The 22,340-nt window shown below is 31.3% G+C and overlaps 1 protein-coding gene and 1 long non-coding RNA gene across 3 annotated transcripts; one reads left to right on the forward strand and one right to left on the reverse strand.

Moving 5' to 3' along the window:
- The first annotated feature begins 989 nt into the window (after positions 1–989).
- Positions 990–22,056, forward strand: LOC122296025. 2 transcript variants are annotated; one of them, XR_006238363.1, is made up of 3 exons: positions 990–1,141; positions 1,226–1,324; positions 21,856–22,056. It is a non-coding gene; the product is annotated as an uncharacterized LOC122296025 (long non-coding RNA). The 2 variants fall into 2 exon arrangements; XR_006238364.1 differs by lacking the exon at positions 21,856–22,056 and adding an exon at positions 1,411–1,425.
- LOC122296020 (disease resistance protein Roq1-like) lies at positions 2,525–7,073 on the reverse strand. Its single transcript, XM_043105401.1, has 5 exons — positions 6,489–7,073; positions 4,888–5,992; positions 4,463–4,741; positions 3,439–4,395; positions 2,525–3,303 (listed from the first exon to the last, which is right to left on the reverse strand). Exons 1-5 carry the CDS (start codon positions 6,563–6,565, stop codon positions 2,620–2,622), a joined length of 3,102 nt encoding a protein of 1,033 aa, XP_042961335.1. The 5' UTR covers positions 6,566–7,073; the 3' UTR covers positions 2,525–2,619.
- Positions 22,057–22,340: the final 284 nt, after the last annotated feature.

The raw sequence follows: 22,340 nt of genomic DNA on the forward strand, positions 1-22,340 counted from the left end.
ATTTTGTGTAAATTGTAGTGTAGTCATTTTTAAAATATATAGTTTTTAAATTTGCTAGTGCGTATTTTATGTAAGTTATAGTTTTTAAACTATATACTTTTTAAATTTACTAGTGCATACTTTGTGAACAAGTCTAACAAATTGTAATATATATATTTATATATACATAATTTCTAAAATATAAATATATATTTATATTTATATATATAAACATATATTTATGTTTTTGTATATGTATAAAGATTTATGTTTTTATGTATGTTTTTATATATGTTTCTATTTTTTTTTCTTTTTAAATTTTAGTATATGTTTTGCATTTATGAGTTAGTTAGTAAGTTCTCCTTATTTATTTATTTATTTATTTATACAAATATGGGGAGGTTTTTATACAAATATGTTCTCTTTATTATGTATCATTACTGCAGATTTTCTTTCGGTGAAGCAATTTTTTTTTTTTTTTTTGGTTGTTTACTTTTAACAATTGGGGTTTAGGGAGACACGACTCCATTCATGTCCAACGCTATCCTATATGATTTATAAACTGTGGCTATCTATTTTTAAAAAAATGCTTGATTTATATATAAAATAAATTACATTAGAATTTAAAATTATTTTTATTATAAAATAAATCTAGCATCTTACTTTCATTTACCTCAATGAGGTTTCTTGGGGTGAGTGTGGGTTTTTGTATTCTAATTTTTGTTTGGTTGATTCCTAAATTGAGGGATTCAATTGAAACAGAATAAATAAACGGACCTAATGGCCTTTGATTGGAGGATTTCTTTCTTGAATGAGATGTGGAAGTTAAAGTTCTTGTTTTTTATATCTTCTTTTATATATTGTACCCAATGGGGCTTTATGGTTTGTTTTGGTTTTTCTTATTTTACGATTTCCTTAATTTTTATTAGAATTGTAAAGTTCTATTTTTTGGTTAATTTGAGGTCTTTGTTGCGGGTGGCAGGCTCAATATATTTCGAAACTTGTTAAAATAGCTGGGATCACTCTAATTGCATCTAGGACTAAGGCAAAGGCGACATATGTGACTCTTATCTGCAAGAACTGTAGAAATTCAAAGCAAGTTCCTTGTCGGCCAGGCCTTGGTGGTGCAATTGTCCCTCCCTCTTGTGATCATATCCCTCAGGTTTATTTCACACCACTTTTTACAATTCGTCACATTTGTGTGGTTTTGAGCTTATTTGATGCTAGTTATGGGGGATATTTGTAGCCGGGAGAAGAGCCATGCCCACTTGATCCATGGCTTGTGGTTCCAGATAAGAGCAAGTATGTTGATCAACAAACCTTGAAATTGCAGGAGAATCCAGAGGTAAGGTTCTTAATCTTGATGAATAAAAGTTCATGTTTTAATTGCATTTTTTACGTAATTGATTGGTATTTACTTTGTGTTGGCAGGATGTTCCAACTCGGGTCCGGAGCTTCCAAGGACCATGCTTCTATCCGTGGATTGCCATCTTGTTCAAACAATTGTACCTGGCATGCGATTATACAATCAAAGAACTATCAAAATTATTTTCTTGTCCACAAATATATACTACATGCAATTTGTTGATATGTTATCTCGATCTCTTTAATTGTGTACGATCTTTATGATGTATCATTAATACCTAATTAATGGTCAGATTAATTAATTTCTTTAGGTGAAGAAACTATTTTTCTCTATTTTTTCAGTTGTTTCGTCAGGACTTAGGGAAAGATGACTCCATTCATGTCCAGCACCGTTCCATATATATGCTTTTTAAACTGGCCGTGTCATCTTTTAGAAAAATGTTTGGTTTGTAAAAAAAATTATAAAAATAAATTTATAAAATAATGTGCCTTGAGGTTGTTAATTGTACGTTAAATTTTAATTTTTTTTTATTATAAAATAAATCTAGTGTCTCACCTCAAGCCACGTATATCTTTATAAACCTGGGTATATAATAGAAGAGAAATGCTATTCTTATCATCCCCAAACCACATACCAAAATGTGATTTATCATTTTTGTCATTCTATTAAAACATACAAATTTACACATCAATATATGTGTGTTTAAATAAAATGACAAAAATGCTAAATCACATGTTGTGTAGTGTAGGGAATGTTGATAAGTAGAATTTTTCATAATAGAAAAGACTTGGACATTATGTATATAATAGGAAACAAAAAAAAAAAATTAATTAGGACTTTGAAGTACTGCCTAGTTTGAATAGTAAGTTAAGATGAAATAGGATAAAAGTTAAATAAAATATTATCAAAATATAATTTTTTTAATATTTTTTTTGTATTGAGCTTGAAATGATTGAATTGTTTGTTGAATTTTGTTTGAAAGTTTGGTAAAATTGTAATAATTAGATGAGGTGAGATTAATTGAAATGATTTTGAAAACAAATGAGGTAAACTGTACAGTATTGATCTTCTAGTTTTTGGAAACTGCCTTCGAGCTCTGTTAGGACGTAGTTCTTGTTCTACTAAAATTGGCATGGATGAATGAATGATCACAAGATAATAGTATTGGCAATTCCAGGCTATATATAAACATATTTTCATTCATATATACGAAGCTTAATTAAGTTAAAATGCCAAATAAAACTAACTACTTTACACTTGAAACAAATTTGAAATCAACCATCACCACGTAGTCTACGTCTAGCATGGAAAAGAAGTTTGATGTCCAAGGTTGAAGCAGGCTTCCTTTGTTGTGGGTACAAGTTAGGTTCAATGTTGTGATCATCTTCGTCGTTGTCAAGATCAACAGGACTTCTCTTAAAAAGTTGACTTCCATGATCCAATGGATTTGCTAAATTTCCAATATCTTCAATGGGTGCATCCAAATGGACATCAACATTTTCATGCTCTTTTGCATTCTGTTCATCTCGCTGTTTGTATAACAGATGAACTCCGCAACGTTTGAAGATCAAAGAATTATCTGGGATACAGTTTTTTTCAAATATAATCCTAAGATGATCATCTGCCTTATCTACACCCACATTTTGTAGGCGCGTAATATTTTCTGTAGTTAGGTACCTTAACCATACATGATCTAAATCAATTTCATCAAATTCTGCACGTGCCTCCCAATAACGACTATCGTAGGTAACTCCTCTCAATGCTCTCCTGATGTGAACATCCAAAATAGTAGCTGCAACGGGTTCAATAACAGCACAAAAAGTAATTCCTATGATCTCATCCAAATTATATGGTGGGACCACTTTAATATCAAATTCACTTCGATGACTATTTGAAGTGATCTCCTTGCAATGGCTGAACCAATCTGGAATCTTATTTCCAGGAAATATCTTGGCAACCTGTTGGAAGAATGCATCATAAAATATATATATATATATTTCAACTATATTCCTATATATAAACCAATTAGGCACACAAAATGAGTATAAAAGGAAAAGAGAAATATATATATATATATATATATAGGGACTTACTCTGTTCCATGCAAGATTTGATATCCAATTTCCCATATTCACTTTAGAGCATCTGGTCAGGTCAATCCGTCGTAGCCGTGGGAAATTGAATTCTTTTAATATTTCTGGTAAACTTTCCAGTGATATGCATCCCCTAGCATTTACCACTTCTAGATTTGGCGGAAACTCTTTAATTTCTTGAAGTTGCTTGCAATAATTCAAATTAAGATGAGACAATCTAACATATCTTTTGATGCTTGAAGGAATGCTTACGATATCACTGCCTGATAGATTTAAATAATCCAGATTGGGAAAGAAATGAAATGGCCCCATGAAATTTGATCTTGATAGGCTAGAGTTTACAAGAAGCACTACCAAACTAGTGGCTGAATTTGTTGGAGGCAGCAATGGGAATAATTCTGCACCCGATGAAGCTTCATTTTCCCAGCTTGTAGACACTACATAGGGCATGGGTTGTCCATTATGCACCTCCTCCTCCATCCCAAAACTTATAATATTTGGACAATACTCAAGAGCAATCCACTCTAGAAATCTCAAGTGATGAATGCTACTTGGTAGATGCTTGAGGTTTACGCAACCAGTTAGATATAAACTCTTAAGCCCAGTGAGGTACCCAATGGATGAAGGCAATTCTTCTACTGTGGTGCCCGTAAACTCGACAGAGAGTAAATGTTCCATTTCAGATTCTATTTCAGGAAAGTTTTGAAGGCTTGAGCAATCACCAAGATCAAGGAGTTTCAGAGATCTCAATTGGAGTCTCCTTGGAAAGCTCTTTAGATTGAAACATCCACCAAGTGTCAAGTTAACAAGCTTATCAAGGATTAATCCAACAGAATCATGAACTTCAACTAGATTTTTACAAGAATGAAGATCTATTTCCTTCAAATTTGGGCAACTTGAAATATCCGAGAATTTCATTAAGAAATCACAACCACCAAAATTCATAACCGTGAGATTCTGTTAAAAGAAAATAACATCAAACTAAGTTTAAAGAAAGAAATATTGAAAATAATAATAGTTGTACCTTAAATTCCAACGGTATCTCCTGGATGCGACTATATGGCATGCATAGAATAGAGAGTTTGTCTCCACGAAATTCAGATGGCATGGATTGTAAAGGACAGTTAGGCCAATCAAGCACACTTATTGAATTAGGTAGACAATTAGGTTCACCAGAAAAGTGTGCATTGTAGCATCTAAATAATCTGAGTCTTTTCATATTCTTGAAGGCCTTGGGACTCAACCGGATGATATCAGCACCATCAGGAAAATCTGCAGCAATTGCTTCAACTCTATTTGTTCCCTATATGAGAAGACAATGCATGTTCAAGTGTGCCAATAATATCAAAAAATAAATTATTCATATATTTATATACACACACGTATAATATGTCGCAAGTGCCAAATTAGAAACCATGTATAATTGAAAGAGATTTTGATATGACTTACTATATCATCCTCCAGTACTTTGCGAACATCTTTATGAAGGAATAATCTGCTACGTGCTCCTGGATTTTTGGACGATTCTTGTCGAACAACTTCTCTACCCATATCTCGTAACAAGTCATGCATTTTTAATATTCCATTGAATTTCGAAATAAGACACTTCTCCCTAAGTCTTGGGATCGAAAAGTTTGGGGAAAACCCAAAACTATCTAGTATCTTTATAATGACATCATCAAGCTGTTGTCCATTGAAAAAAAATGCAATGTCAAGAAAAACATTCTTTTCATTTTCACTTAATCTATCATAACTTGTTTGAAGTAATTTTTGAATTTCTTGGTGAGGGATTTGCTTGTACTCATCCATTGCACTTTCCCACTCTTTTTTAGTTCTACGATATAAATCCGAACCAAGCACCGTTAAAACTAGTGGAAGGCTCCCAGCATAATTTATGATCTGTTCTACAAACTCTCCATAACCGTCAATCGGTTTCTCACTTCTAAAAGCATGCCAACAAAATAGTTGAAAAGCATCATCTTGATTCAATCCCGTCATCTCATATGTTGAATCAACTCCATGAGCAGTCAACAAGTGTTGATCTCTTGTTGTGATGATGATTCTACTTCCTTCACCAAACCAATCAGCAGCTCCTACTAATGTTTTTAATTGATCCAAGTGGTCTACACCATCAAGAATTAGAAGAACTCTCTTAGAGTGAAGCCTACGCTCTATCATATATTTTCCCGTATCAATATTGTCAACCTTCAAACTTCTACAGTGTCCTAAAATCTTAGAAAGAAGTTTATTTTGCAGTTGGAACAAACGATTCACTTGATTCCAAGTGTCACTATCAATTGGAAGAAAACAACTAGCTTCAAATTCAAAAGCAATCGAGTTATAAATTGCTTTGGCTAAAGTTGTCTTACCAATTCCCCCAACTCCAAAAATTCCTATCATTCGTATGTCTTTCGTTCCAATGCTTAAACGCAATTTGACATCTTCTACATGAGGTTTTAATCCAACGGGATGCTCGGCAACATGTAAATATAAATGATCATTTGCCATTCTTGAGACATCTCGAACGATTTTTTCAATGAATTTTGATTCATTCCTGTGTTTGTGTGGACACATATATAAAAGAGAAAAAAAAAACAATTAATGACTTGTACTCCTCACATGCAATACAAGCAACATAATATAAAGAAAAAGGATTAATTAATGAATACAGCTCTTCGCATAAAAAATAATTAGGAAAATAATCTAAATAAATTTTTTCCCACAACCTGAAAATAAACTAAAATAAGAAAGACAAGGAACATGAGCAGTGCGTACGAGTTGATCGATCTCTGCATGTACTTTAGTTGGCGATCATAAAAAGGCCACACAAAAACTTAGATTTTTATATAGTTTCATTCAGGTTGCAGTGATTAGTTCAATTTATTCAGCTTTAATTTCCAATAAACTTATAAAGAAATTAATGTTTTAGTTCCATATTAAAACCCATATATATACAAGATGCGGACTAGCTAGTGATTTATACATATGATAGAATGGGGGGAAAACATGAATTAATGAACAGCACAAATTAATTAAGCAGTTAGAAATACCCATTTCTGATCAGATGGTATCCGGACAAATTGGCAACTTCTTGAAGGGCTTCCTTCCACAGCTGCAACTTCTTCATGTCTACATTCAATTTCTCAGCATGTTTAGCCAATGCTTCCCCAAAACTTCCTTCTTGCTTTCGAAAATATGATGGATCTACATGGTAAAACACAGGTTGAACTATTTGTTGCTTTAATTTTTTACACTCAAGAATCTTCAATAGCTCGTCCAAACACCATGTTGATGATGCATAATTTTTTGAGAGTATAATGATGGAAATTCTTGAACTTTCTATAGCTTGGAGAAGTGCAGGTGAAATCTTATCACCTATTCTAAGCTCATCCTCATCTAAGTAGGTGCAGATTCCCTTTTAAATCAAAGCATGGTATAGATGGGCAGTAAAAGTATCACGGATATCTTCTCCTCTAAAGCTCAAGAACACATCGTAAGACCATGGAGAGGTGACTGAAGAAGAGGATGAAGAAGAGATTGTAGATAAGGCCATGGAAGAAATTTGCCAGTGTACGTGTGTATGTAATGCGCCCCTGATGATCAGACTACTTACTGGATGTAGAGAGTTGGACATCATCGACTCAACTTAAAAGGACAAGTCTATACTTCTTTCTACACCATACACGTTTCGCTTAATGATGTATTCTGGCAACTTCCTTGTGAAGTCATTGAGTCAATGTCGCGTTAAATTATTAAAAGAAGGAAAAATTTAGTTGCAAGCACAATTATGCACTAATCTGCGCACCAATTTAATGTGATTGATCAAAAAGTAGATTATATTGAAAACAGTGTTAATTTAAATTTTAAGTATGAAGAAATCAGTATTAATATGCAGATTATGCGATTTTACTTGTATGTAGCAAAACTCTTAAAAGAAAGATGTTAAGTAACTACTTGGCAATTTCCTGGCAACTTCTTCAAAATAAAAGAGAAGTCATGTTTCAAGCATTAATGCTCTCATTAGTACTTCTCAAACAAAACAAAACAAAATAAAACAGTGAGGTAGAATGACGACTGCATTAATATTCGTACATAGTAAAATAATATTATTTTTTAAAATTCAGAAACTTTAAAATTACAGAAAAAATTTCTGAAAATTTTTAAAATCATTAATAATATTTATGAATAAATTGTGTAAAACGTATTAATTAAGAGGTTGTCATTTTATCATTTCTTAAAAAAGAAAAATTGCAATCCAACTTTTTAATTGTTTCTTTTTTAATTTCAGCAAACCTTCCAAGCTGTACGATCGTGATTGGGTCAAGATTGTAGATTGTATTGGTCAAGAGTATCGTAATTATTGCATCCATTGATGTCCCACACTATCACATGCTATGCTTTTTTAAAAGTCGTGCTACATCCATCGTAGTCATGTAGTTCAAAAAATCATCTTGATTTTTCATATATATTTTTATATTTTTAAATATTTTTTTTAAAAAAAAAAATTATAATATCAATAAAAAGTACTTTTTTAATCATCAAATAAAAAAATTTATAGTGAAACAATATCGAGATCGATCATCGAAAGAACTAAGAAGTAGTATTATAATTCTTTTTTAAACCATAAGGAAAAGTTAACCACCTTTAATCTCAGTTGGGTAGGTCGTACTTTGGCATTTCTTGTCCTAATGTTATGAGTCTATTACAGCAAAAGATTACCTTCCGTGGCATTTTTTCAGTTAGTAAAATAATTTAATTTTAGGGCTTTGCTACATACAGTCGGTAAATGCAGTCGGCGTGCAGTCGGCTGTACGGAATGAATAAAAAAAATTATAAAAAAATTTTTTATATTCAGGGAGACCTACATGAATAAAAAAAAGTTAAAAAAATAATTTTTTTTTTCACGTAGGTCCCGTATTAATTCATTTTTTTACAGCCGACTGCACGCCGACTGCATCTGCCGACTGCAAAAAGTATTTCTCTTAATTTTAAGAGCTTTACTATTCATTATCTACACACACTACACACTATATTTTTTTAATTAAATTTTTCTACTCATTATTTATATACCACACATTTGGTAAGAGAAAAAAATTAAAAAAAAATATGGTGTGTGATGTGTGGGGATAATGAATAAGATTTTTCTAATTTTAAACATTAATAATTCTTTCATATCTATGGTTTTCTAAGTGTGGTATAAATAATTATCAACTTGCAAATAGATTTGTTTCTTCAAATCTTGCCCCTGATGAAAAATGATGAATTTAATGGTTTAGTAGTTAGTACTTAATTTAACACTACTCACCTCATTTAGGCCAACATATAAAATATTTATAATTTCTGAAGATATATTTTGAAGTTAATTCAAATAGATCTAGATATACCATATTAAGTTAGAATGTCGAGTTAATAATTAAAAAAAAATATGGATGTAATAAAATAATTCTTGTTAAAAATTCACTGAATACATAATATTTTTAAAAAAATAAATTGATAAGATTGGCTTTTTAGGAAAAAAAAAGAAGAAGAAAAAAAAGGCATTCTTGTCCAACTAATTGCCCTTAAGTTGGTGGGTATCAATAGGGTCAAATCATCAATCTATAATTTAGTTTTGAGATAAGATCAAAAATCAAATTAAGAGATAAAGTTAAGAAGAGATAAACTGAGATAAAACTGAAAATTAAGTTAAGAGATAAAGTTAAGAAGAGATAAAATAACACGGGCTCCTAAAATCAACTTAAAACAAGTTGAACTGAATCGATTTTCCTGAAAATGACAAGTCCATTTTTCTTTCTACACCATGCACGTTTCAGGTATCTTCTTAAGTTGGTGGGTATAGGGTCAAATCATCAATCTATAATTTAGTTTTGAGATAAGATCAAAAATTAAATTAAGAGCTAAAGTCAATAAGAGATAAAATAACAGGTTTTTCATAAAACAATTTGAACCGAATTGATTTTTCTAAAAATGACAAGTCCATTCTTCTTTCTACACCAAGCGCGTTTCAGGTATCTTCTTAAGTTGGTGGGTATAGGGTCAAATTATCAATCTATAATTTAGTTTTGAGATAAGATCAAAAATTAAATTAAGAGATAAAGTCAATAAGAAATAAAATAATACAGGTTTTTCATAAAACAAGTTGAACTGAATCGATTGTCCTGAAAAGGACAAGTCCATTCTTCTTTCTACACCATGCTCATTTCAGGTATCTTCTTAAGTTGGTGGGTATAGGGTCAAATCATCACTCTATAATTTAGTTTTGAGATAAGATCAAAAATTAAATTAAGAGCTAAAGTCAATAAGAGATAAAATAACACAGGTTTTTTATAAAACAAGTTGAACTGAATCGATTTTTCTGAAAACGACAAGTCCATTCTTCTTTCTACACCAAACGCGTCTAAGGTATCTTCTTAAGTTGGTGGGTATAGGGTCAAATCATCAATCTATAATTTAGTTTTGAGATAAGATCAAAAATTAAATTGAAAGATAAAGTCAATAAAAGATAAAATAACACAAGTTTTTCATAAAACAAGTTGAACTGAATCGATTTTCCTGAAAATGACAAGTCAATTCTTCTTTCTACACCATGCGCGTTACAAGTATCTTCATAGCAACTTCCTTGAAGTCATTGAGTCAATACCGCGTTAAATTATTAAAAGAAAGATGTTCAACTTCTTGGCAAATTCCTTGCAACTTCTTCAAACGTTTTAAGAGATGCCATTTTCTCATGAGTACTTCTAGCAAAAACAAAACAGTGGAACAATGACAACTGCGCATGCATTAATACTCTTACATGATAAAATATTATTATTTTTAAAATTCAGACACTTTAAAATTAAAGAAAAATTATTAAAATTGTTAAAATTATTAATAATATTTATGAATAAATTGTGTAAAAATTATTGATTAAGAGGTTGTCATTTTATCATTTCTGAAAAACAAAAACCTTGCAATCCAACTTTTTAATTGTTTCTTTTTCACTTTCAGCATACCGTCCAAGCTGTACACCATTATTGTAGTAGTCCGACCAATTATCTCAAAAAAGTTAAATATTTTTTTTGTTATATATATTTTTTTGTATCTTTAAACATTTTAAAAAAATAATAAAAACATTTATAATATTATTAAAAAATAATTTCTTAATCGTTAAATAAAAAACAATTATGTCTTTTATATCGGGACCAATATTGGAAGAAGTAGCATTGTTCTTTTATAAACCATAAAGAAAAGGTTACCTATAGGAATAAATTATTGGGTCGGGTCTTTGGCGTTTATTGTTATTAATGTCTTGACTCTATTACAGTAAAAGAGTTACCTCAATTCCGTGGCATTTTTTCAGTTATTAAAATAATTTAATTATAAATATTAATAATTCTTTTATATTTATGGTATGCTAGGTGTGTTAATAAATAATTATTAACTTGCAAATAGATTTTTTTTTTTCAAAGCTTGCCGCTAATGAAAAATGATGAATTTAATGGTTTAGTTAGTACATAACATAACACTCACCTCATTTAGGCCAACATAAAAAATATTTATAATTTCTGAAGATATATTTTGAAGTTAATTCTACTAGATCTAGATATACCATATTAAGTTAGAATGTCGAGTTAATAATTAAAAAAAATATGGATGTAATAAAATAATTCTTGTTAAAAATTCACTTAATACATCATTCTTTAAAAATATATTGATAAGATTGACTTTATTGAAAAAATAGGCCTTCTTGTCTAGCAAATCGCCCTTAAGAATAGCAGGCATCTATAAGTGTCAAATAAGCAACCGATAATTTAGTCTTGAGTTAAGCCTGAAAATCAAACTAAAAGATGTTGCCCAGATGACCAACACACGAGGGGAGGTGAATTGAGTAGTATTTAAAAAAAATAACAATTATAAATCAAATATACAATATTAAATATAAACAAAATATGAAACAGCAATAAGTATAAAGAGTAAGGATAAGAGAGAAGCAAACTCAGTATGTTAACGAGGTTCGGCCCCACTACCTACGTCCTCGCCTCAAGCTACCCCTTAAAGATCTCCAAATTCACTATTCAACCTCCTTCAACTGGAAATAAAAACCTATTACAGTTTTGAACAACACCGTTACAAAGGATCCGTGTAGAACACTTTCTACACTTGCAATCACCTTACACGTGGTGATTCAACTATTCCATATGTAGAACACTTTCTATACCCATAAGGGTTATACACACCCTTTTACAGATACAAGAGTTGATAGTTGGTAGGTTATCAGAGAATACTCCTTAATGAGTAAAATAAGAACAATACAGCGCAAAACTATATCTCTCAAAATGAATAAGGATTCAGGCTCAATGCTTAGAGCAGAGAGAATGAAAGCTTTGAATGAATATTGTATGCTATTGGTATTATAAATGTGAAGTTCTCAAATGATCTATTTATGTGCATACGAGACTTCATATTCAAATTTAAAAAAATTCACATGTCAAAGATAACATCAATCACTTTTTTAAAAAATTTAAATAAAAGATTCTTCTTTTTCAATTGTCAAAGACAATATCATTCATTTTTCAAAAACTTCAAACTTAATCTTTTACTTTTGGCATATGACAAAAGGAGCACACTTTACTTTTCAAAAAATTCAAACATAATCTTTCTACTTTTTATATATAACAAAAGGATCACACTTTACTTTTCAAAATTTTCAAATAAAAACATCTACCTTTTATATAAGTCAAAAAAAGTATCAATCACTTTTGAAAATATTCAAATAAAACATGCACATGTGAAATATGACAATCAATCATTTTTAATATTTCCAAAGTTCAAACCTTTAATCATGTAATGCACATGTGAAAGATGACAATCAATCATCTTTTAAAATTTTCAAATTTAATTTTCAAAATATTCATGCACATGTGGAAAATTTATTTTAATGCTTTATGATAAAATATTAATTTTGAGCCTTAAACCTAATTTTGAATTTTTAAGAGATTTACAACATTATTCTATGACTTTAATATGAACTTGTTCCCTTCTTGCTCATACTTGGTTCCTTGATGTGTTTGACTCTATTGTGTGGATAACTTGAGTTTGAGACTCCTTTATTCTTTGAATTCATTTTTTATCATCAAAATCCATATGTAGATATATAATTACACTAAACTTGAAACCTTGGGTTCAACAATCTCCCCTTTTTTTATGATAACAAATACTTCATAGATCCTAAAGCCTGTATTAATACTTAAGCTCCCCCTAAGAATGTGCGTTAGTTTTTCAAGCAAAAGTATAAATATAATCCCAAGCATATATAATAAGTTTAGCACTTCAGATAATGTTAATGTTCTAGTCTAAAACTTCTCCCTCTTTTGGCATCATTAAAAAGGATCCACAGCAAATAAATAGACTGAAGAAGAAAAAAAATGGTGTGTTAGTAAGAAAAACTGTAGATAGTTGAAAAATTGAAGCCGCTCTTGATTCGACAAGTGTGGCTGGAGATTTGAACAATCGCCTGATATTGTTGACAAACAAGATTAAGGGTTGAGTTTTAAAAAAAATGATCATTTTCACCCATCTGATACCCTATAAAATCAGTCTTAAGGTTAATCCAATTTGTATCAATTCTTATTCTCATCTCTATAACTCATCTGCATTCCTTCAACATTCTCGCTTTAAGCCTTCAATTCTTTTCTCAATGGCTCATTTTTCCAATATTTCTCTTGATCCATCCATGAGGTATTCTACGCCCCAATCTCCGATGCTATCTAAGACTTAGTGAGTCTCGGGACTCGCTACTCCTCCTCTATTGTTGCTTTTTCCCAACGGTTACAAGTCAAAAACCATGAGGTTAAAAAGCTTAAAGAACAAATTGTTATACTTCAATGATTTGTTCAAAAGTCTCACACAAGGGAAGGAATCATTCGGAAGAAGAATAAACAGTTGAAATCTCTACTAGATTCTTCATTCCGCTTGCCAGTCTCCATGGATAAGGATGACATGATATTGTATGAAGAGAATGAGCGTCTCAAATATGAGTCTAAGAATTTCAAATTTATGTAAAAGTATTTAAAAAATCTCTCTATATTTTTATTGACTCTGGTCTATATTTTAAGAGATATTCATAGCATGCATCATACATATTTCTCCTCTAATCATACATAATCTATCTTATAGTAAAGGTTTTGTGAAAATATCTGCTAATTGATCGTGTGTGTTTGTGAATTCTAGTACTATATCGTCTTTCTGCACATAATCTCGAAGAAAATGATATCTTATTTCAATATGCTTAGTTCTAGAATGTTGTATTGGGTTATTTGAAAGATTTATAGCACTTGTATTATCACATTTGATTGGAATGTGATTATACATGAGTTTAAAATCTTCAAGTTATTGCTTCATGTAAATAACTTGAACACAACTACTACCTGCAGCAACATATTCTGCCTCAGCAGTAGATAGTGCAACAGAATTTTATATTTTACTAAAGAAGGAAACTAGTACATGACCTAAGAAATGGCATGCTCCACTAGTGCTTTTTCGATCTATTTTACAACTAGCATAATCTGTATTTGTGTAGTTGATTAGATCGAAAGATGTGTGCTTAGGGTACCATAATCCGAGGTTAATTGTACCACTAAGATATCTAAAAATACGCTTAACGGTAATTAAATGATATTATTTTGGAGATGATTGAAAGCGTGCACATAAGCACACACTAAACATAATATCTGGTCTACTGGCTGTCAAATATAATAACTTACTAATCATACCTCGATATACTTTTGAGTCAACTGGCTTACCGGTTTCATCTTTATCAAGTTTAGTGGATGGGCTAATTGGTGTTCCAATTTCTTTAGCACATTTCATTCCAAACTTCTTCAGTAATTTCTTAATATATTTTGATTGATTGATAAATGTCCCAATTTTTGCTTGCTTAATTTGCAATCCGAGAAAGAATGTAAGTTCTCCTATCATGCTTATTTCAAATTCTTCCTGCATAGTCTTAGCAAAAACTTGGCACATATTTTTATTAGTAGCACCGAATATTATATCATCAACATAAATATGAATCAAAAGAATATCATCATTTTCATATTTAATGAAAAGAGTCGTGTCGATTTTTCCTCTTGAAAAATATTTTTCAATGAAGAAACCACTGAATCTCTCGTACCAAACTTTAGGAGTTTGTTTGAGTCCATATAGTACTTTTGTGAATTTGAAAACATGATTTGGGGAAATATGATTTTCAAAACCTGGAGGTTACTCAACATATACCTCTTCATTTATAAAACTATTTAAGAAAGCATTTTTAACATCCATTTGAAAAAGTTTAAAATCTTTATAACAAGTATATGCAAGTAGCATTCGAATAGCTTCTAATCTTGCGACTGATGCATATGTCTCATCATAATCGATTTCTTCTTCTTGATTGAAACCTTGGGCTACAAGTCGAACTTTATTTCTAGTAATGATTTTGAACTCATCTTTCTTATTTCTAAAAACTCATTTTGTTCCAATAATAGTATAATTTTTGGATCTAGGAACAAGTGTCCAAACATCATTTCTTTCAAATCGATTCAACTCCTCTTGCATAGCTAGAATCCAAGATTTATCAAGAAGTGCTTCATCAATATTTTTGGGTTCAATCTGAGATAGAAAAGTAGTATGATTGCAAATATTTCTAAGAGATGATCGAGTGCTTACTCATCGTGAAGGTTCTCCCAGAATTTGTTTCACTGGATGATCTTTCACAAATTTCTACTATTTGGTTGCATCTTGTATTAAATTTTGATGATCTTTCCTGATCTCTCCATGTTGGACTTCCTCTATTGTGAAAGAAAAGCAGTATGATTGCAAATATTTCTAAGAGATGATCGAGTGCTTATTCATCGTGAAGGTTCTCCCAGAATTTGTTTCACTGGATGATCTTTCACAAATTTCTACTGTTTGGTTGCATCTTGTATTAAATTTTGATGATCTTTCCTGATGTCTCCATGTTGGACTTCCTCTATTGTATTCTCTTTGTTGAGATTGAGACTTTCTGTATTATTTATACCTCCTGTTTATTCATCAATGGATTTTTTAGAGAGTAGAGAATTAGATTAATCAAATACTACATGCATAGATTCTTGTACAGTCAAAGTCTTTTTATTGAATACTTTATAAGCCTTACTATTAGTAGAATACCCAAGAAAGATACATTCATCAGATTTTGCATCTACAAGAAAGATACTATTAGCCTTACTAATCTTTTTACTTTTTGCATATGACAAAAGGAACATACTTTATTTTTCAAAATTTTCAAACAAAAACATCTACATTTTGCATAAGTCAAAAAAAGCTTCAATCATTTTTGAAAATATTCAAATAAAACATACACATGTGAAAGATAACAATCAATCATCTTTCAAAATTTTCATATTTAATTTTTAAAATATTCATGCACATGTGGAAAATGTATTTTAATGCTTTATGATAAAATATTAATTTTGAGTCTTAATCCTAATTTTGAATTTTTAAAAGATTTACAACATTATTCTATGACTTTAATGTGAACTTGTTCCCTTCTTGCTCATGCTTGATTCCTTGATGTGCTTGACTCTATTGTGTGGATAACTTGAGTTTGAGACTCCTTTATTCTTTGAATTCATTTGTTATCATCAAAATCCATATGTAGATATATAATTACATGAATCTTGAAACCTTGGGTTCAACAAAAGATAAAGTCAAAAAGAGATAAGACAAGTTAATTCAGACTCTTAAAAGAAAAATGTTTCACAAGGTAAATTGGACTCAATTACTCCAAGAAAATAGACCTCCATATTAGGGGTGTAAAAAAAAAACCGATAAACCGGACCAAACTGGTGGGATCGGTTCAGTTCTGAGTTTGGTTCAGTCCGATATCGATTTTATTTTTTTTAAAACTGGTCAAAATCAGTCCGGTTCCAATTTTTCTTTTTCTAAAACCAGACCAGACCAGACTGGTTCATATATATATTTTTAATTTTTTCTATTGTATATAATTTTTATATATAGTATCTAATTATATATTAATTAGTTTTGTATTATATGATAAATTATTAAGTAATATAATATTAAAATTTAAAATCTTATATCATTTTGTTTATTGTATTAATAGTTATACTAATATTATATAGTGCATATTAATAGTTATACTAATACTATATTACTATACATTATAATATATTACAATATATTATCACTATAGTATTATATATTATATAGTATATAATATAGTATATTAAAATCGAAAAACCGAACCAAACCGGACCGAAAACCAGTAAAACTAGAATACCGGTTTAGGAGGGTAACCGGTACATAATCGGTTTTGAAAAATATAAAACCGATGCATACCGGTTTGGTTCTAAATTTTGTCCAAAACCGGACCCGTTACACCCCTACTCCATATAATAAGACAGAGATCCACACAAATCTGAGACTTTTTCATGGACTCTCCACAAAAGCTCCCTACGCCAAACTCAACTATAACTTCTTTACGCTTGGACTAAAATCCTCCATTGTATTGTGAGATGTTTGAGGCCATGAGAGATTATAAAATCACCTATCATAATAAATTTCGCCCCCAAACAATTTATGGACGTAGGCATTATGTCAAACCATATAAATCTTTGTGCCTTTATTTATTTATTTTTATTTGCTTATTTGTTATTTATTTCATGGATAAATAGGAAGAATATTGTATCAACGCCCAAATTATTATCCTGAGCCAGGGATCATTCTTTTCTCCCTTCTAGTTTGTTGTGCAAATTAACGCATCTACAAACATGATGCTGTAAAAACGTTTGATGAAATGATTAACACAAACCTTGACCCTTCAATCAGTTTTTGTAAGTATTGAAGATTTTAATGCAGGATGCTTACTAAAACTGACAAATGGTGATTAATGTTTAAATCCATCGACTTAAAATGGCACTCATAAACCATTATGTATAGAGTGCAATAACCATTATATACCCCCTCCAAGGTACAACTTTATATATATACATATATATATATATATATATATGTATATATATATATTCCTTTTTTATATAGCACTCACAATGGTTTATGTATCCTATCATTTAAAATACAAAACCAAAACTCAATTTTTATATTTTACATACTGACTTTTACAATATACCATACATCAGCTTATCTATTTTTTCTTCATATAATTTAAATATTATACTTTTTAAATATTTTTTATTCATTTCAAATATTTTCTTTAATTACCAATAATATCCTCATATCTTTTGATATTTGCAATATCTCCACATATACAATGTCATATAATTATGTTTTATTTTAAATTAATCCAAATTTATAAACTAAACCAAAATATAAATTAATTCAAAAAATAAAAGGAAACGATTATATAATAAAAATATTGTCAAAATATATTAAAAGAATATCCATTCTCAATAATGCTTGAAAATATTCTCAAAATATACTTACCTTTATTATTAACAATATCAATTAGGGAGAAATAATTTTAAAAATGTTTAGATGAATGAACAGTAACCTCCACATGTAGAGAATTTACTCTGGTTGAATGTAAAATAGAAATAGAATAGATGACCCAATGGAATAGATTTTTGGCCATCTTTCTTTATATTTTACAGAAATTTGTATTTTAAAAAATCCATTGTGAGTGCTCTTAAGAAAAGTAGTAGAACTTGTTGGAGGCTGCAATGGGAATAATTTTGCATCCAATGAAGTTTCATTTTCCCAACTTGTAGACAATACATAGGGTGTACTGGGTTGTCCATTATGCACATCCTCCTCCTCCATCCCAAAACTTATAATATTTAGACAGTCGTCGAGATCAATCCATTGTAGAGATCTCAACTGATGAATGCTACTTGGTAGACACTTAAGGTTTACAGAGTGACTTAGGTGTAAATTTATAAGCCCAATGAGGTAGCTAGTGGATGAAGGCAATTCTTCTATTGCGGTACCCGTTAAGTAGACTTGGCCTAAATGATTCATTTTATATTCAATTTCATGAAAGTTTTGAAGCCTTGAGCAATCACTAAGATCAAGGAATCCAAGAGATCTCAATTGGAGTCCCCTTTGAAAGCTCTTTAGATTGAAACATCCACCAAGACTCAAGGATTCCCAATCCGCCCCACCTCATGTCTACTTCAAATATAGACTATATTCCACTAGTTTTAAAAATTAGTTCTAGGTCCAAATGTGGCACCCTTGACCTCACGTGTGATTTGTTAGGAGTCGCGACACTAGGGTGATGGTCGCTTGTGTCACACACCCTAACGCAGAGTGTAAGTGCATGTAAGCATGCAATGTGTGTGCAATACAAATTACCGCAGCGGAAAATAAAAGGTAGTCAAAGCTAAGTATTAGAAATTTAAAGTCTACAACCTAATCGAATACTCCAGGGGACACGGAGTCGGCATCCTCTAGCCCTTGCCAGCAAAAGGGCTACGGAGTCGATATGAAAAAGTTACTATCTCGTTCGATCCTGTGATAACCCAAAGTATGTCACTTAGTTTTGCACACTCCCGAGTGACCAGAGTAGCTTCATTGAGATAATGTCCAATCTCAACTTATGATTGTGATACACACGCACCCACATGTTATCACCAGTACATGGAATCCTAGTTTCACAATCTCACACAACATGGTATAAAATAACACAATAACATAATCAAGGCACATAATAATAATGGTAAATATGCATATGCATGACAAGCAGTATATTGGATGACATGGCATAACCCACACATCAAACAATAGCACAGTTTCACTAACCAACTATACATGTAATCCCATCCTCTAATCCGGCCCCTGGCCCAATTCCCAAACAACTACTACAATTCCAATCCCAACACTTCGTTGGGCCCAAGACCCTTCTCACAACTAGACTTCAAATAGTATTAGTGAATAAATCATGTCATAATCTCAAGGATCGTGTTAGAGAGTTACTTACAACACGTACAGGCTATTCTAGAAGATCGAACAGTCGTCAGTCTATGGGTCACATGATTAGACAAGCGCCCGTTGCTACGTAGATGACATCAAAACGTTAGCAAATTAATAAAATGCAAACATAAATTAATTTAACCAACACGAGCATATTGGCTCACCAAGGTGACGCCCAATGTGGCAGTGCAGCAGTGCTACAAGGTGGCAGAGGCGGATTTGGGCGAGACAAGGCTTTTGGTGGGGTTTTCACGAAGGGAATACCAAAGACGTGAGGCATGGCGGAACCCTAGGCAAACAAATTTCCTAAGTCGCACGAGATGGAAAATCAAGGGGGGGAAAAGGGAGATCCGGGGCTGAGGATGAGATTGAGGGGAGGAGAGGCTCGGTGGGTTTCTCGAAGGGTGGAAATGGGCTTAGTCTCGACGGCAGTGAGACTTTTGGACAGAGAGGTAGGGGCTTCAAGTAGTGCCATGAGCGACGAGCTGAAGCTGGGCTGTGACTGATGCAGTGGCCGTGAGGAGATGATTTATAGAGGAACAAAATGACGTCAAGAGATACAGAGAGAGCAACCATGGAAGCTCGGGCTAGGGGGAAAAGAAGATGGTGGCAAATGAAGAAGTGGTTCTGCTTGTCACACAAGGTGACAACAGGGTGCAACTGGAACGATGGGGAGCATTACATGGGCGACGACAATGGAGAAGAGTAGAAGAAGAATACTGAAAATTGGAGAAGAGAGAAAGGGTTGCGGCACAACAAAGGGAGGGGAGAAAAAGATGATAACCCTTAGGGTTTCCCACTTAAAGAGCTAAAATGGTGCCCTTTTTTCGTGGGGAAGGGGTTGGGCCTTAAACACATGGGCCGGGCCAGGAAACTACACTCCTTTTAAACCAAAAATTAACCTCACAACAAATCTAAAGAACCCACTAAATAAGCACTCATCTAAATAAATCTAGGTCCTCACATCAAAGGTGATCAAAAATATAATTTTTTATCTAAATTGTAAATATGACCATAATTTAAAAATTATTTAGTTTTTTAAATTTACTAGTGCATATTTTGTGTAAGTTGTAGTGTAGTCGTTTTTAAAATATATAGTTTTTAAATTTGCCAGTGCGTATTTTGTGAACAAATCTAACAAATTGTAATATATATTTATATATACATAATTTGTAAAATATAAATATATATTTATATTTATATATAAACATATATTTATGTTTTTGTATATGTATAAAGATTTATGTTTTTATGTATATGTTTTTATATATGTTTCTTTTCTTTTTCTTTTTAAATTTTAATATATGTTTTGCATTTATGAGTTAGTTAGTAAGTTCTCCTTATTTATTTATTTATTTATTTATACAAATAGGGGGAGGTTTTGAACCCAGATTTTGGAGAATCAAATTATGTCATTAGGCCATTAACCTCTTGGCCATATCCCTCATGTATGTTCTCTTTATTATGTATCATTACTGCAGATTTTTTTTCAGTGAAGCAATTTTTTTCTTGTTTTTTTTTTTGGTTGTTTACTTTTAACAATTGGGGTTTAGGGAGACATGACTCCATTCATGTCCAACGCTATCCTATATGATTTATAAACTGGGGCTATCTTTTTAAAAAAAATGCTTGATTTATATATAAAATGAATTACATTAGAATTTAAAATTATTTTTATTATAAAATAAATCTAGCAACTTACTTTCATTTACCTCAATGAGGTTTCTTGGGGTGAGTGTGGGTTTTTATATTCTAATTTTTGTTTGGTTGATTCCTAAATTGAGGGATTCAATTGAAACAAAATAAATAAACGGACCTAATGGCCTTTTATTGGAGGATTTCTTTCCTGAATGAGATGTGGAAGTTAAAGTTCTTGTTTTTTATATCTTCTTTTATATATCGTACCCAATGGGGCTTTAGGGTTTGTTTTGGTTTTTCTTATTTTACGGTTTCCTTAATTTTTATTAGAATTGTAAAGTTCTATTTTTTGGTTAATTTGAGGTTTTTGTTGCGGGTGGCAGGCTCAATATATTTCAAAACTTGTTAAAATAGCTGGGATCACTCTAGCTGCATCTAGGACTAAGGCAAAGGTGACATATGTGACTATTATCTGCAAGAACTGTAGAAATTCAAAGCAAGTTCCTTGTCGGCTAGGCCTTGGTGGTGCAATTGTCCCTTGCTCTTGTCGTCATATCCCTCAGGTTTATTTCACACCACTTTTACAATTTGTCACATTTGTGTGGTTTTGAGCTTATTTGATGCTAGTTATAGGGGATATTTGTAGCCGGGAGAAGAGCCATGCCCATTTGATCCATGGCTTGTGGTTCCAAATAAGAGCAAGTATATATGTCGATCAACAAACCTTGAAACTGCAGGAGAATCCAGAGGTAAGGTTATCTTTATGAATAAAAGTTCATGTTTTAATTGCATTTTTTACAAAAATGATTGGTATTTACTTCATGTTTGTAGGATGTTCCAACTGGGGAGCTTCTGAGGAACTTTTTTTCTCTCTTTTTTCGATTGTTTCGTACGGGACATAGGGAAAGATGACTCCATTCATGTCCAACACCGTTCCATATATATGCTTTTTAAACTATTATAAAAATATGTTTGGTTTATAAAAAAATATTATAACAATAAATTTGTAAAATAATGTGTCTTGAGGTTGTTAATTGTACGTTAAATTTTAAAATTATTTTTATTATAAAATAAATCTAGTATCTCATCTTAAGCCACTTATATCTTTATAAACGTGGGTATATAATAGAAGAGAAATGCTATTCTTATCATCCCCAAACCACATATCAAGATGTGATTTATCATTTTTGTCATTCTATTAAAACATACAAATTTACACATCAATATATGTGTGTTTAAATAAAATGACAAAAATGCTAAATCAAATGTTGTGTAGTGTAGGGAATGTTGATAAGAAGAATTTTTCATAATAGAAA

This window comes from Carya illinoinensis, chromosome 15, assembly GCF_018687715.1.
Source record: "Carya illinoinensis cultivar Pawnee chromosome 15, C.illinoinensisPawnee_v1, whole genome shotgun sequence".
NCBI lineage: Eukaryota > Viridiplantae > Streptophyta > Magnoliopsida > Fagales > Juglandaceae > Carya > Carya illinoinensis.